The 15,288-nt window shown below is 46.7% G+C and overlaps 1 protein-coding gene across 4 annotated transcripts in view; it reads left to right on the top strand.

Moving 5' to 3' along the window:
• Positions 1-14,638, top strand: part of ABCA3 (ATP binding cassette subfamily A member 3) — a 69,115-nt gene extending 54,477 nt beyond the window's left edge. For all 4 annotated transcript variants that reach the window (XM_035130689.3, XM_035130693.3, XM_035130691.3 and 1 more), the window contains exons 21-31: positions 738-942; positions 2,300-2,519; positions 3,769-3,927; positions 4,819-4,991; positions 5,443-5,577; positions 6,861-7,055; positions 7,870-8,057; positions 8,468-8,638; positions 8,952-9,139; positions 10,503-10,576; positions 11,823-14,638. In XM_035130689.3, the coding sequence (XP_034986580.3) occupies positions 738-942; positions 2,300-2,519; positions 3,769-3,927; positions 4,819-4,991; positions 5,443-5,577; positions 6,861-7,055; positions 7,870-8,057; positions 8,468-8,638; positions 8,952-9,139; positions 10,503-10,576; positions 11,823-11,954 (1,840 nt within the window). In that variant the 3' untranslated portion in view covers positions 11,955-14,638. The remainder of the gene's footprint in view (positions 1-737; positions 943-2,299; positions 2,520-3,768; positions 3,928-4,818; positions 4,992-5,442; positions 5,578-6,860; positions 7,056-7,869; positions 8,058-8,467; positions 8,639-8,951; positions 9,140-10,502; positions 10,577-11,822) is intronic.
• The last annotated feature ends 650 nt before the right edge of the window (positions 14,639-15,288 follow it).

Genomic DNA, 15,288 nt, shown 5'->3' with positions numbered 1-15,288 from the left:
TCGTTGTCTTTTTATTATTATTACTTTGTCCTGTATTAATTGTGTTTTGTTTATAAATTGTTTTGTGAACTGCTTTGGGCGCCTTTAGGCTGAAATAGCAGCATAGAAATGTTCTTCCAGAGGGTCCTTTTAAGGATGGGAAGGGGGATTGCCCCCCCGCCCCCAGTAGAGCTTATTCCAGTCTTCCCCTGCTTGGTGCCCTCTGGATGACTTCCAAATCCTATCATCCCTGCTGGTTGGGGGTGATGGGAGTTGGAGTCCCAATGGCGTCCAATGGGCAGCTGGTTGGTGAAATCTGGCTTTATCCCTTTCTCATACCTGCTGCTCCCTGCACACCTGCCTTTACCCCTTGGATTGGGAAGACATGGAGAAAGTGCTAGACTTCATGAGCTAGACTTGATCCAGGGCCTGCCAATTGCTCACCCTGTTGCGCTGGAGTTCCTAGGATGTAGTTGTTCTACATCAGACATCCCCAAACTGCGGCCCTCCAGATGTTTTGGCCTACAACTCCCATGATCCCTAGCTAACAAGACCAGTGGTTGGGGAAGATGGGAATTGTAGTCCAAAACATCTGGAGGGCTGAAGTTTGGGGATGCCTGTTCTACATTATAAAACCCCTGATTGACTCTTTCCTTGCTCTTGCCATTGCCTGCCTTAAGCCTTTTGGGTAGGTGGGCTCCTCCTCCAAATAAACAGCCCTGGTCCTGCTCACCTTGCTGTCTTTAATGTCCCATCAGAGGCCAGACGGGTTTCGCCATTGCAATCAACTTGCTATATGGAATGGCATCGTTGTCCAGCACCTTCGCTCTCCTGCTCGTCAGCGAGAGGGCCATCAAGGCCAAGCACGTCCAGTTTGTCAGCGGGGTCTATGTCGTCAATTTCTGGCTCTCGGCCCTCCTGTGGGACCTCATCAACTACCTCACGCCCTGTGTGCTCATGCTGGTAAGTCAGCTCAGCTGCAGTCCCCAAGAGGTTCTTTGCCGGTGGTTTGGCAAAAATGCACCAAGAGATGTATGCTGAAAGAATCCAGCAGAGGGGCAGGGGGCGGGGCATGCTAATCAGGCACATAAGCAAACTGGCTCAGTGGTAGAAATCCACTTTGCATGCAGAAGGTCCCAGGTTTGATGCCCAGCATCTTCACATAGGGCTGGGGGAGACTCCCTATCTGGAATCCTGGTCAGCCACTGGCATTCAGCATAGGCCAGGGCTTCCCAAACTTGGGTCTTAAGCTACTTTTGGACTACAGCTCTCATCATCCCTAGCTAGCAGGACCAGTGGTCAGGGATTCTAGTCCAAAAACATCTGGAGACCCAAGTTTGGGAAACCCTGGTGTAGGCAATACTGAACTTGATGGACCCAATGATCTGACTCAATGTAAGGCAACTTCTCATGCTCCTGTTTTCTAGATTTGTGTGGGGAAGAGCATTAGAAGACATCTGAAGGCAGCCCTGTTTAGGGAAGCTTTTAATGTTTAATAGATTTTTGCATTTTAATGTTCTGTTTTGTTGGAAGCCGCCCAGAGTGGCTGGGGAAACTCAGCCAGATGGGCAGGGTATAAATAATAATAATAATAATAATAATAATTATTATTATTATTATTATTATTATTATTCAGTGCAAACCAGCAAAACATAAGTTCAAACACTCTGATTTGTTTATGTTTATTAGATTAAGTAAATCAGTGACTGAACCAATCATTAAAAATTGAATCAAAACCTCATTTACTTAGCAATTGGATAGAATACTGCCTGGATGTATCCCACCCACCCACACCCACCTCCGATAAAAGAATCCTAGAGATCATTCCCACCCCCCACAATGAAAGCTGAACATTCAAGCAAAGGAACGCTGACTATTCCTAACAGGTGTAAGTTCATACGCCGCCGCCGCCGCCTCCTGCTGCTGCTCTTATAGCCATGGTGCTCATACCAGTCCCAACCCGGGCTAGTGACAGATATCACATTTTGCATGCAGAAAATCCTAAACTCAGTTTCAGGCATCTGCAGTTCCAGGGTTGACCTGGATGACCTTCAGGATCCCTTCAAACTGTCTGGTTGCATGATCTTCAGTTAAAAGAATCAGGAATGGGAAAGCCCTATACCTGACAGGGATGAATGGGTCAAACTCTTTTCTAGTTCATCTCAGTCTTGTATGTGCCCATTCTCCTGCAATTAAAAACCCCATAACCAAAATAATGTTTAAATAGTATGAACTTCTCCCCCCTAAAATAAGTGTTTTAGTGTGCATTTTTTGCTGAAATACACCTCCCCCCCCCGGTTTCATTGGTTTGTCCCTCCAGGTAATATTCCAAGCCTTTGACGTGAAAGCCTTCACCCAGGACAACCACCTTGTTGATGTGATGCAGATCTTCCTCCTTTACGGCTGGGCCACGATCCCCCTCATGTATCTGCTCAGCTTCTTCTTCTCTGTGGCTTCTACGGCCTACACACGCCTCACCATCTTCAACATCTTCTCAGGGACAGCCAGCTTCCTAGCAGTTACAATCATGAGCATTCAAGGTAAGGGATCTGGGGACCCCCCCCCCCAAATCCCTGTTGCTGAACGCGTTTCCTAGTATCAACAATACTCTTGTGCACACAAAGAGTGATTTCAGTCAGTGCTGTTTCCAGGGCATGGCGCTCTTAACCTGGAAGAGGCAGGAAAACTCCAGGCATCCTTTCAATGACAATTTGTGCTAATAATGCTATTGGGCTAGTCATATGTGAGCCTCCCCCCCCCCCCAATGCTGTTTGTGCCTGAGAAAGTTTTGGGGCGGTCATACTGCTTCATTCCCAATCAGTGCAAAATTCCCCAATATGTTGCTGAACTCCTATAACTTTTCATACCACGAAGGATCTGGGGTTTAGGGCGAGGGTGTGTGTCCCACTTTCATTGTACTATTGCCCCTCTGGACAGCAATAAATGAGGTAGCCTTGTCACAACTAAAAAAGCAGAACAAACCCACCCATAACACACTTTTATTGTGTTAGGGCCATGCTGCAGAATACATTTGCAATATAAACACCAGTCTGGAGGAGCTATATCTAAGGCTATATCTGATATTTGATACTCTCTACAAGGTGGAAATGGCAACGCTGTTAGCATGGTGGGCCTTCTTTTGATCTTGTGGGGCCCTGGTGAATGTCCAGCTTTGACACCATCAGGAATACATTTTAACATTCATTGTTTGTTTGTTTAAAATATTTATAATTATGTCCCTTCCTAATGGCTAATGCAAGTATATAAGCCAACCTCATAAAAGCAAAACACCTACAAATACTAAAGTTTTATCACAACTAAGATTGGAGATGGCACAACCAGGGCTGCCTGGTTAGCACTGACTCATGGCAGGGCCTTTTTGCTGGTGTCTCCGCAGTTGTGGAACGCCCTCCCTAGTGAGGTGTCCCTATCATTAACTTTCAGGATGAATTTGAAAACCTTGCTTGTTTTCAAACTCACCAATTTGGTGGCTGCAAAATCCTGCTCCCGGTAACCCTCAGATCATTGGATGGAAGAATGTGTTTAACTACTTTTTAAAAAGTTTTTAATTGTCATTGTTTTCAGAATCACTGTGCTCTGTTTTTTAAAGTACACATCCCAGGTCCTAGAACTGGGCAGAAGAAGAAAGAGCCTGATGTAAAAAGGAGGAGGAGAAAAAGAATTATTAGACACAAGCATAGCCACCCTCTATGTATGAACAGGGCAGACTCATTAATATACTTGACTATCAAAGGCCACTTCCCTGACCTTCCCACATTTGTCTTCCAGAACTTGGAATGGTGGATCTCTCAAGGATGTTGGATAAAATCTTCTTAATCCTGCCCAATTACTGTTTGGGACAAAGCATCAGCAAATTCTACCAGAACTATGAGTTCATTCAGTTCTGCACCTCGTCGATCGAGTCTCTCCTTGTCTGCAAAGTGTTTAGTGAGTATCCAGAATTCATCCTTTCGTCTCTGGCTTCTGCGGCTAGTCAAAATGTATTATTATGGCTTCTGCGGCTAGTCAAAATGTACTACTACTACTACTACTACTACAACTACTATTTATTAAATTTGGCAATGGAAGACAGGAGTGCCTGGTGTGCTCTGGTCCATGGGGTCACGAAGAGTCGGACATGACTAAACGACTAAACAACAACACAACATAGCGCCCTATACTCGTAGATCTCAAGGTGGTTCACAATATAAATTGCGATATAAAAAACTCAAAATTCATAGTAAAGACAAAGATAACCCAATAATCCTCCCTTCCACAACACATTTAAAAGGGCATTAGATGCCAGTCATCACACACACACACACACACACACACAGGACTGCCACTGAAAACAACAGCCTTGCATCAAGCTCACTGCTTCCCTTCCATTGTGCATATTCAGTGTTACCCATGTCCTGATGTTCAGGCACTGCAGAAGAGAAAGATCTAAACAGGGCTGCTGTTATCAGCCGTGTCCATCTTATCCAGTGTTCAGAACTCCCATTGTTCTAGGTGCACTTTGCAGCAGGGGATTTTATTAGCGCAAGCAGTTTCTGACCTCTGAGAGCAGTACTGCACCTAAGATTTCAGATTAAAACTGCAGAGTGGAAGGAAAGGAGGACCCTTTTCTGCCTCCCCACTTCTCCCCTACTCTCTGAAGACTGGAGAGATAAGAGACCCTCTTAAGAATATTAGGGGGGTGGGCAGGGGAAGGATTAGACCATGTGAAAATTGTAGCTCTGTGAGGGGATTTGGGGAGTTAAAAGTATTTGTTTGGGATTGGACAGTGGCCTTCAGTATTTTTTTTATCTCTCTCTCTCCTCTATCCTACCATTCCAGATATTACTTTCCAAACCAATTACTTTGCATGGGAGAGCCCAGGGATTGGCAAATACTTGACTGCCATGGCTGTACAGGGGCTCGTGTTCCTCATCTTCCTCTTCCTCATTGAGACCAACATCCTTTGGAGACTGAAGAACCTTGTCTGCAACGTGCATCGGAGGCGGAAGTGGGTAAGGATTTCCTGGAAGGAGGAAGCTTTCCTGGTTTGACAGAACTGTAAGCGTAAGCCAAGCTTCCCAGTGGGCTGTGTATACAGTGTAAGTTATTAATCAAGCTACAAAGTCACAAGGCAGGACCAGCTGGAAAACAAACCAAGCTTCCGAGAAACCATTTTGGATGGTTAAGTTGTAGTTGAGTAAACAAACCATGGCTTAGTACAGGCATCCCCAAACTGCGACCCTCCAGATGTTTTGGCCTACAACTCCCATGATCCCTAGCTAAGAGGACAAGGGGTCAGGGATGATGGGAATTGTAGTCCAAAACATCTGGAGGGCCAAAGTTTGGGTATGCCTGGCTTAGTATTATGTGTGAACCAGGCTAATTACTTGCTCAGCTGTGCCAGAATCTTGCATTACTGCAGTATGCTCACCGTCTACTTTCTGTTGGCTTTTTCTACAACAGATGATGCTGCTGAACCGAGTCCCTGTCCTTCCAGAAGACCGAGATGTTGCAGATGAGAGGAAGAAGGTTTTGGAGTCACCAACCGCATCCCTTTCATCACTGAACAGTCCCTTAGTCATCAAGGAGCTTACCAAGGTAAGCTTCTGACCCTTCTATGTGGTTTCTAAAGCTTTGAAGACATTATTATTATTATTATTATTATTATTATTATTATTATTATTATTATTATTTAGCTTCTAAGCAGTTTACCAGTATAAAATCAATTGTACTATGCTACACATCATTAAAACACAATGAAACAAACCAGTTTAAAAGCATAGCAATAAAAACAGCTAAAAACAATTACAACAATTAAGTCAGGAAGTTCGAATTCAGAGGAATGCTTTCCTGAAAAGTGCGTATTCAGGAGCCAGCAGAATCCCAATACCGATGGGGGCCTCTTGAACAGGGAGGGGATTCTGCAACACTGGTCCTGTCAGTGAAAAAGCCCACCGCCATGTGTGTTAAAAGTGCTTTAAAGGTATGGTGTAGATGTGACCAAATCAGACCAGTTTCAAGGCTGTAAGACTAGCCAGGCCCCAAACAACCACAACATGACCACTATTCTCATTTATTTATACTCCTAGTTGGAGGCAATATGGGATGATTTTTTGCTGGTGTGCCCTCCACCTGCCCCTCACTTTTCTAGATTGAGGGAGTCTTGTCCTTCCAACTTCTGGAAGAAGTCCCATCTCCAAGTGGGGAGATAACAGTGGAGATTGGTCCACTAGGGCAATTGGGGCACTGCCCCAACAACTTCAGTTTGCCTTCAGCCACCTCCCACCACTTCCCCACCCAGCTTCTTCCAATCAAGGGGTGGCTCTTCCTGTTACTCTGACTCCACCTGCTGTTGGTCTCCCTGCCTTCCACCCTACCAGTCCCAGTGGGCACCAGTCACACAAGTTATGGCATCACTTCTTTGGGAGGAATGAGGAGGTTTCTATTCCTCTCACTGTGCAGGTCACATGCCTGTGTTATGCATTCCAGCAAAGTTTGTTGGAATCACGGGAGAGGATGTTTGCTGTATTCTGTTTCCGTTTGTTTTGGGTTTTTCCTTCGGACTTCTCTCAGCAAGAGGAGACATGTTTTTCTTTTGTTCTGCCTTATGCTTAATAAAGTAGCTTTTAGTACACAACCTCAGCCTGGCTTCGTCTGCATTTTATCTCTGCTGGACTCTGAATATGTGATCAGTGTCTCCAAGACATGAGTCGTAATAAATTGTCGGGAAGGGCTGTTGGAACTCGCTAGAGCTGCGTGCTGAACGCTGATGGGAGAGACGGGCAGGATTTGTTCCTGCATTATGCCTGTGGATCATTCCTGCCCCCGGCTGACCCGACACTTGCAACCAAGCAGTTTGTTTGTTTGTTTTGCTCTTCCAGGTGTACAGCAACAGGGACTCATGCCTGGCTGTGGACAGAATATCCTTGGCAGTCAACAAAGGAGAGTGTTTTGGGCTTCTGGGCTTCAACGGGGCAGGGAAGACCACCACCTTCAAGATGCTGACGGGGGATGAGAGCATCACATCGGGAGACGCCTATGTGGATGGGCACAGCATCCTGGCCAACATCAAGAAGGTAAGGGTTGAAACAGTAGGATGAGCCCTGCTAGATCAGGCTAAAGACCTCATCTCAATTCAGCATCCTGTCGTCAAAGTGGCCTCTGAGATGCCCCTGGGAAACCCACAAGGCGGGCATGAGAGAGCCAGTATGGGCTAGAGAGTTGGGCTAGAATCTCCACTCTGCCATAAAGCTCACTGGGTGAGAGTCACAGCCTCTCAGACTAACCTATCTCACAGGGTTGTTGCGGGGATCAAATGAGGAGGGCAAGACTATGTATGCCACCTTGAGTTGGGGGGGGGAGGTGGTATATAAATGCAATTGATAAAAAAAATACAATGAGCACATTAGCACTCTCCCTACTTGTGATCTCTGGAAACTGGTATTTAGAGGCATATTGCCTCCGACAGTGAAAGCGGAACAAGGCCACCATGGCTAGAAACAATTGATAAGTCCTATCCTCCATGAATTTGTCCAATCGTGGTTTTTTTTCCAAGTTGTTGGCTGTCACTTCTATTCTGCAGCTCCTTCTGCTTTATACAAACAAACTGGATTCCTTACTTATATTTGTCACCAGACCTGCACCCCCTCCAAACCCTGGAATCAACCCTATAGTCGCTGGTGGGTGCCAGGCTCTGTGGCCTCCCTGTTTCACATTCAGGGCTTCTCTCTTAGAAGCTCACACTTAACAGAAGCAAACTGGATCAGCCTGGATGACCTTCATCAAGGGCAGGTCCAGAAGCAGCTGTTTTGGGTTTGGTGGGGCACTGAAACAATCAATAGGGAGGTTGCCGGGCAATTCTGTTGACTTTGGTCTGTCGTTTACATTCAGGTCCAGCAGCGGATTGGCTACTGCCCTCAGTTTGATGCCCTTTTGGATCACATGACCGGGAGGGAGACCTTGAGCATGTATGCCCGGCTGCGAGGGATTCCCGAGCGCTACATTGGCAGCTGTGTGGAGAACATGCTCCGAGGGCTTCTCTTAGAGCCACATGCGAACAAGCTCATCAGGACGTACAGGTGAGGCAGGAGAGCTGCTGGCCTCCAAAGCTCAGCCCCCTGCTGTGGATCCAGTCCAGAGAGTTGTACTGGCACCAGGTTGACCCACCCCTGAGCTGGAGAGCTTTCCTCTCACTCTTGTGCAGTTCCTGATTGTTTCAGAGAGGCTTGTGCAGGAGAACTTCTCAAGGGAATGTGCGCCCCCCCCCAGGACAAGAGTTGCTTCTTCTCACCCCCTGTTCCTCCTCATGCAGCTGCTCGTTAAAAAAACGAGAGAAGGGGTAATCCTAATTGCCGATTCAAAGATTCATTTAGTGTCTCGCCCCAAGTCCAATGTTAATGGGTAAAAGGTGGATGAAGGCAGCCAGGGCAGAACGATCCCTTGATGGCATTGTAACAGACAAAGTCCATGATACCTTCTCCTTCCACAGCGGTGGCAACAAGCGGAAACTGAGTGCGGGGATAGCTCTGATTGGTGGCCCCCCTGTCATCTTCCTGGATGAGCCCTCCACCGGCATGGATCCTGTTGCCAGGCGCCTACTGTGGGATGCAGTTGCCAGGACACGGGAGTGCGGGAAGTCCATCATTATCACTTCACACAGGTTGGGTTCATTTTCTTAGCCTGCACTAGCATGGTGGGAAGGGAAGGGGCCTTGAGGGAGAAAAAGGGCTGTGCTTATTCAACCCATTGAAAATTAATGAAAGACAGTTTGGGCTGCAGTACACCTATTATTTCAGAAATCTCTATCACATCTCCCCCCAATCTGTATGCATGTTTGCACAACAACTGCATGTTCCATGGCTTGTATGTTGGTTTTAAAGTATGTTTGTAATTTGCTTTGAGTTACTTTTTGGGCTTGTTGTTGTTTTTAAAAGGTGACTATAAATAATTATATCCTTGTCTCCTTTCAACAGCATGGAAGAATGTGAGGCTTTGTGCACCCGGCTGGCCATCATGGTGAATGGGCAGTTCAAATGCCTGGGGAGCCCGCAGCACCTGAAGAGCAAATTTGGCAGTGGGTACACCCTGCTGGCAAAAACCCACAGTGATGATGAGGATAACCTTCAGGCCTTCAAAATGTTTGTGGAGAAGACTTTCCCAGGTACGTACAGACAAGCTCGTGAGGACCTAAATCATAATAATCAGGGTGCCGGGAAATTAAGCAATTCTCTCTTTTTTATGTAGTCAAATGAGTTTTAGTCAAACGATCAGTTGAATTTGTACAAATTTTACTATACAAATGTGTTTGAATTTGCATATGTATTTGCATACATTTGCATGTGACAAGTGATTCTGAAGCAAGATGAAGCACATGCGTGTTGTCTCATAACCAACATTGTCTTAGAAGAGGGCATTCTCTCTATTGCGTGAGAGAAGGGAAGATGCCTCCATCCATTTTTAATAAAGGTTTACAATACAGTGGTGCCTCGCTAGATGAAATTAATTCGTTCCACGGGTCTTTTCTTATAGCGAAAAATTCGTCTAGCAAATCCCATAGGAATGCATTGAATTTTTTTGATTTTTTTTTTGCCCATAGGAACGCATTAATTGAATTTCAATGCATTCCTATGGGAAACCGCGATTCGCTAGACAAATTTTTCGTAAAACGCATTCGTCTAGCGAGGCAAGCTCCGCTCGAAAAATCCTTTCGTTAAGCAGGGCATTCGTTAAGCGAGGCACCACTGTATATAAATAGCAAATGCAGTAAAGAATGCTTAAGAATACACTATTAAAGAAATGATTGAACATAGATTAATTGCCTATTTTCAGATGGATCTAGTGTGTGTGTGTGTGTGTGTGTGTGTAAGCAGTTTGTATGTGCTTTATATTAAAATAAATATATATATTTCAAAACTGCCTCCTGAATAAGTGGGAGAATCTTTTTAGCTGTTTAAATGTTTTTGAATCAGTTTTGTATAATTAATTGATCAAACATTATTGCTTTGTTTATGATCCTTAGGATTCACTTAGGGCTTTTGAGAGTTAAAAGCACTCATCACGTGAAATCAACTTTGTTTATTTATTTATTATTTATCTATCTTGTACATCTTTACAACAACCCTATAAGACTGGTCTGTTTTACCTCCATATTTGGGGTTGGAAAGCTTAAGCTGGGATATTGCAGGGCGGGTGGGGGGAGCGTTGCTTCTGTCCCCGAAGGCCACTTAGGGAATGAATGGCAGGCCGAAGCAGAGGCTTCCTGATTTTTAGCTGAGCATCTTAGCTACACTTGTCTGTAGCTCCTCTCCTCCTCACCACCAACCAGCTTGGATGCCAGTGGCTGGGAATCACAGGTGGGCAGATTGCTGCTCTGCTCGGGTCCTTTCCTGCTGGCTTTCCATCAAGTCATCAGCTTGGCCGCTGTGAAAACAAGATGTGGGACTGCATGGGCCATTGGCCCGATCCCAGCAGGAATTTTCTGGTGTTACTATGCTGGCTATATATCTCTGCTTCTCCTCTTCCAGGGAGCATCTTGAAGCATGAACATCAGAGCATGGTCCATTATCACCTCACCAACAAGAACCTCAGCTGGGCACAGGTAAGGGCTGAAGGGAATCTGTTGGTGGGCTTGAGCAGTGGCCACTTCTGAAGGCCCACCTAGATGTCCTCCTTATTGTACATTCATGATAATTTGCAGGGGTACTCGGGGGGGGGGCAGGGTTGCTAGACCAAAGGTGGGGAGCCTTTTGCAGCCAGAGGGCTACATTTCCACCTGGAAAAACTTCTGAGGGCCAGAAGCATTTTCCTCTGCCCTCTTGAGCTCGGGGTGGTGGTGCAGGAGATAGCATTCTCTGGAGCAGCCCCTAAGTTGTGGAACTCCTTCATTATACAGCTCCTGGCTTTTGACACTTGAGGTGAGTATTATTAGGTCTCAGTTTCTTACAATTTCTGTGATTGTAAGTTGCTTTCATTGCCACCCACACTGGGTGAAGGGTAGGTAATTAATTAAGAAGAAAAAGAGTTTGGATTTGATATCCTGCTTTATCACTACCCGAAGGAGTCTCAAAGCGGCTAACATTCTCCTTTCCCTTCCTCTCCCACAACAAACACTCTGTGAGGTGGGTGGGGCTGAGAGACTTCAAAGAAGTGTGACTAGCCCAAGGTCACCCAGCAGCTGCATGTGGAGGAACGGAGACGCGAACCCGGTTCCCCAGATTACAAGTCTACCACTCTTAGCCACTACACCAGGCATCCCCAAACTTCGGCCCTCCAGATGTTTTGGACTACATTCCCATCTTCCCTAGCCACTGGTCCTGTTAGCTAGGGATCATGGGAGTTGTAGGCGAAAACATCTGGAGTGCCACAGTTTGGGGATGCCTGCACTACACCATACTGGCTACACTATAAATAATTTATTTATACCCTGCCCATCTGGCTGGGTTTCCCCAGCCACTCTGGGTGGCTCCCAACAGAATATTAAAAATAGAATCAAACATTCAAAACTTTCCATGACATTTGATGGGAGGGCATTCCATAGGGTGGGCGCCACTACCGAGAAGGCCCTCTACCTGGTTCCCTGTAGCTTCACTTCTCACAGTGAGGGAATCAACAGAAGACCCTTGGAGCTGGACCTCAGTGTCCGGGCTGAACATCCCCTACCATGTTATGGATGTTGCAGTAAGGCTAGATCATAGTAAGAGGAGGCGCTGGCTTGTTCTTGGGGAGAAGGGAAGATCTTGGGAAAGCAACCCAAGACCCCTTACAAACCTTTCGAAAGCGCTGCTTGAAGGAAGGTGCTTCCCTCCTCAGCCTCTCACCAAGCTTTGCTGTCTCCTTTCTCCCAGGTGTTCGGGGCACTAGAGAAAGCCAAAGAGAAGTACTGCGTGGAGGATTATTCCGTCAGCCAAATCTCCTTGGAGCAAGTCTTCATGAGCTTCACCCGTTTCCAGCACTACACAGAGGATCAAGGGAAATGAGACGGAGCCCCTCTGCCTGCTCCGCACAGACTGACCCTGCTGCCTATACATAGTATATATAGAGACAGTAATTTATATTATCAGCCATGTGTTCAACCATGCATCAAAAGGACAGACATTCTCAACGAAGCGGTGGTGGTGGTGGTGGGAGATCTCCTTCTCTCCGCAGTGCCGGGATCAAGAGGAAGAGCGTGCATGATGTGCGTGTGCGTGTGTGTGTGTCATGGTGTACGTCCGCATGTGGCGAGGCATGGGAAAGAGCAGCAAAGGGCTGCATCTCGAGGCAGCACAGCCAGCCTGTGGGTCTTAACTAGCTCTCCCTCCGCCTTTAAGCCAACCAGAGAGGACAGTGCCGCACCACCATGCAGGTAATGAACTTCTGGTGCTGGGATGACTGGTGGACCCTGTCTTTCGCATCCTCTCCTCCAGGACTGGGTCAACATCTATGTCATTGGCCCAGTGTGCCTCTGCAAGTGGGGCACTGGCAACGCACACGTCTGTCTGTCTGTCTGCAGCCCATGTCTGTATGAGGAAACAAAACGTCCCCGTGTGGTGTATCCGTCCAGCCCGACGTCCTTTTCGCCACTCGTTTTCCTCAGGTGGAGCGGGACGAGGAGGGCAGCATGCAACCGGTCACAGTCTCCACCTCACTCTGGGGTCCCCATCAGATCTGGGATTATTTATTTATTTTCCACGGTGGGCGGGGAGAGATAATGCATTTTGCTTTTCAGACAGCTGTGAGGCTGAGCTTATCGTAGTAGGAATTCCGCCGGCACCATCCTTGCACATTCCTTCATCCATGTCACTAACCTTAAATGTTCACGGAGAATCTCCTTCGAGGTGGTTTTGCTGTAGTTTAGAGCAATGTTCCTCAACCTTTGGTCACCCCCCCCCCAGATGTTGTTTGTTTACGCTTCCCATCACCTCCAGGGATATGAACAAGCTGGAACATGAGTAGAGAAGGGCAGCCAAGATGATCAAGAAACCAAGCCTTACGAGCAACGGTTGTGGGAGGTTGTGGGTAGGTTTAGCCTGGATAAGAGGAAATGGAGAGGAGATATGACAGCCACCTTGGAATATCTAATGTGGAAGAAGGAGCAAGCTTGTTTTCTCCTGCTCCGGAGGGTAGAACCCGAACCAATGGATCCAAATTACAAGAAAGGAGATTCCGACTAAATATTAAGAAGAACTTTCTGACAGTAAGAGCCTATTCAGCTCCTTCAGAAGGTGCTGGGCTCTCTTTCTCTGGAGGTTTTTAAACAGAGGTTGGATGGTCATCTGTAAGGGATGATTGAGTTGTAACTCGATGACCCTTTGGGTTCCTTCCATCTCTACAATTCTTCAAATCTATGATCCCTAACCATTGGTTAAACTGGCTGGGGATGATGGGAGTCAGAGTCCAGCACCATCTGGGGACCAAAGGCTGAAGAGAACTGATTTAGAGAAACTAGCCGAAAGCTTCCACCAGCCATGGATCATGGGAGAGTTCTCTGTTGTATGAAATTCTAGCCAATTGCAAAGAATTGGAACCGCCACTCGGCAACTTGTCATTTTGTCTGTGAATGCTCCAGGACCAACTAATCATGTACTCTGTTACGGCTTGGTTCTGGACCCAGGTGGGGACATTGTTTTGCACTTTTGGGGTTTGTAGCAACCAAGTCATCCTTGTAGAAGCAGGGGCTGTTGTCAGATGGAAGCATCTCCTCCCCCTCCTCCTCCTCTGAAATCTGGAAGGCTGTGAAGGTATTGGTGCTAGGTGGCCACTTATATTAAGGTGCTCTGCTGGAACCAGGGCTTTTGAATCCCTCCAAGAAGTTGGAGTGAGGAAGAAGTTCACGCCCGGTTTCAAGGTGCTCACCTGCATCTGCCAAGGTGCTCATCTGCACTGTAGGATATGTTCTGTTGTAGTGCTGCTTTTGTCTCAACCAGGATGCCCTTGGTTCCCCAGAATGAAGGATCTTCCCAATGCAGGGCAGGGAAATTCTGAGACCTCTTAGACCCCAGTTCCCACCATGCAGGCAGGGGGTGATGGAGCTGCAGCCCAACAACATTAGGAAGACAGGCTCCCCATGCCAGCCTTATCACCTCTGTCAGGGTGAGTTAGCACATTCCCCTTGGGGAAAAATGAGAGAGAAATCCCACCATGGGATTTTCATAGCAGGCATTTTTGTGGTTGTCCCTTGCTTTCCCCACATGGGGGCCTTATAGAAATTACCATCTTAAAACCCGCCTTTTGTATTGCATTGAGGAAAGATTAAGGAACAGATTGAAGGGTCCTAGCAAGGGGTTATTCTGCTTGTCCAAATGGGGAACTCTGGAGACTAGCATTTTGTAGGGCCAGGTGTGCTGCAGCCCAAGTGCCCATCCTGGCAAAAACAAATTAAAAATCCTGCCTTAGATAAATGTGGGTCTAACTGCATGCACCTGTCAAGACTTGAATAGCACCTGCTAACTAAGCATCTGCTCTGCACTGAGCCCTCTGTATCATAGCTGCCAAGTTTTCCCTTTTCTCGCGAGGAAGCCTATTCAGCATAAGGGAAAATCCCTTTAAAAAAGGGATAACTTGGCAGCTATGCTCTGTATGCTGCTTGCTAGATCACCAAAAAACAAAACCCACCCAAATTTGCAGCTCCAAGTTGGGCAGAGGGGAACACAGCAAAAAAATAAAAACCAACCACCTTCCATTTTGTCCCTCCTCTAATGCATCCTATTTGTGCAAAGGCAATGATGGCAGTTGCAGTGCTAAAGGTTTTGATGAGACTGAGAGAAATGGCCTAGTACTTCATTCCCAGGTGCTCTAGCAAGGAAATAATTCCTGGCCACTAATCCTTAGCCATTGGCCAATCCAGGCATGTCAAACCTGTGGCCCTCCAGATGTTTTGGACTACAATTCCCATATTCCCCAACCACTGGTCCTGCTAGCTAGGGATCATGGGAGTTGTAGGCCAGAACATCTGGAGGGCCGCAGGTTTGACATGCCTGGACTTTAATCCTTGTTGGGTTCATGCATTTCCTTGCACCTGCAGCCGGTTTGCATACGAGTAGAATTTGATATCTGGAAGAAAATTCCACATCTGCATTTGCATTACCATAAAACAACGTTTTGATCCCTTAGTGCTCCATAAATAAGCTTGGAAATGCAGTTGAAATACCAGAAGACGTGTGACAGGCTATGCAGGCCCCTCAGTCCTGAGAGAGTGATGTTTCTAGAGCTCTTCGTAATTCGTCCCTGCACATGACTTAGCAGAAGTGGAAAGAAATGGGCAAATGTAGGCACATTAACATAATGCATCTAGATGTGTTAGCTATGCCTGTAGTTGGAGCAGAATCTGGG

Source organism: Zootoca vivipara, chromosome 13 (assembly GCF_965207765.1).
Source record: "Zootoca vivipara chromosome 13, rZooViv2.hap1.1, whole genome shotgun sequence".
Classification (NCBI taxonomy): domain Eukaryota; kingdom Metazoa; phylum Chordata; class Lepidosauria; order Squamata; family Lacertidae; genus Zootoca; species Zootoca vivipara.
The sequence above is the reverse complement of the archived record's forward strand: the minus strand, read 5'-3'. Positions and strand labels throughout refer to the sequence as shown.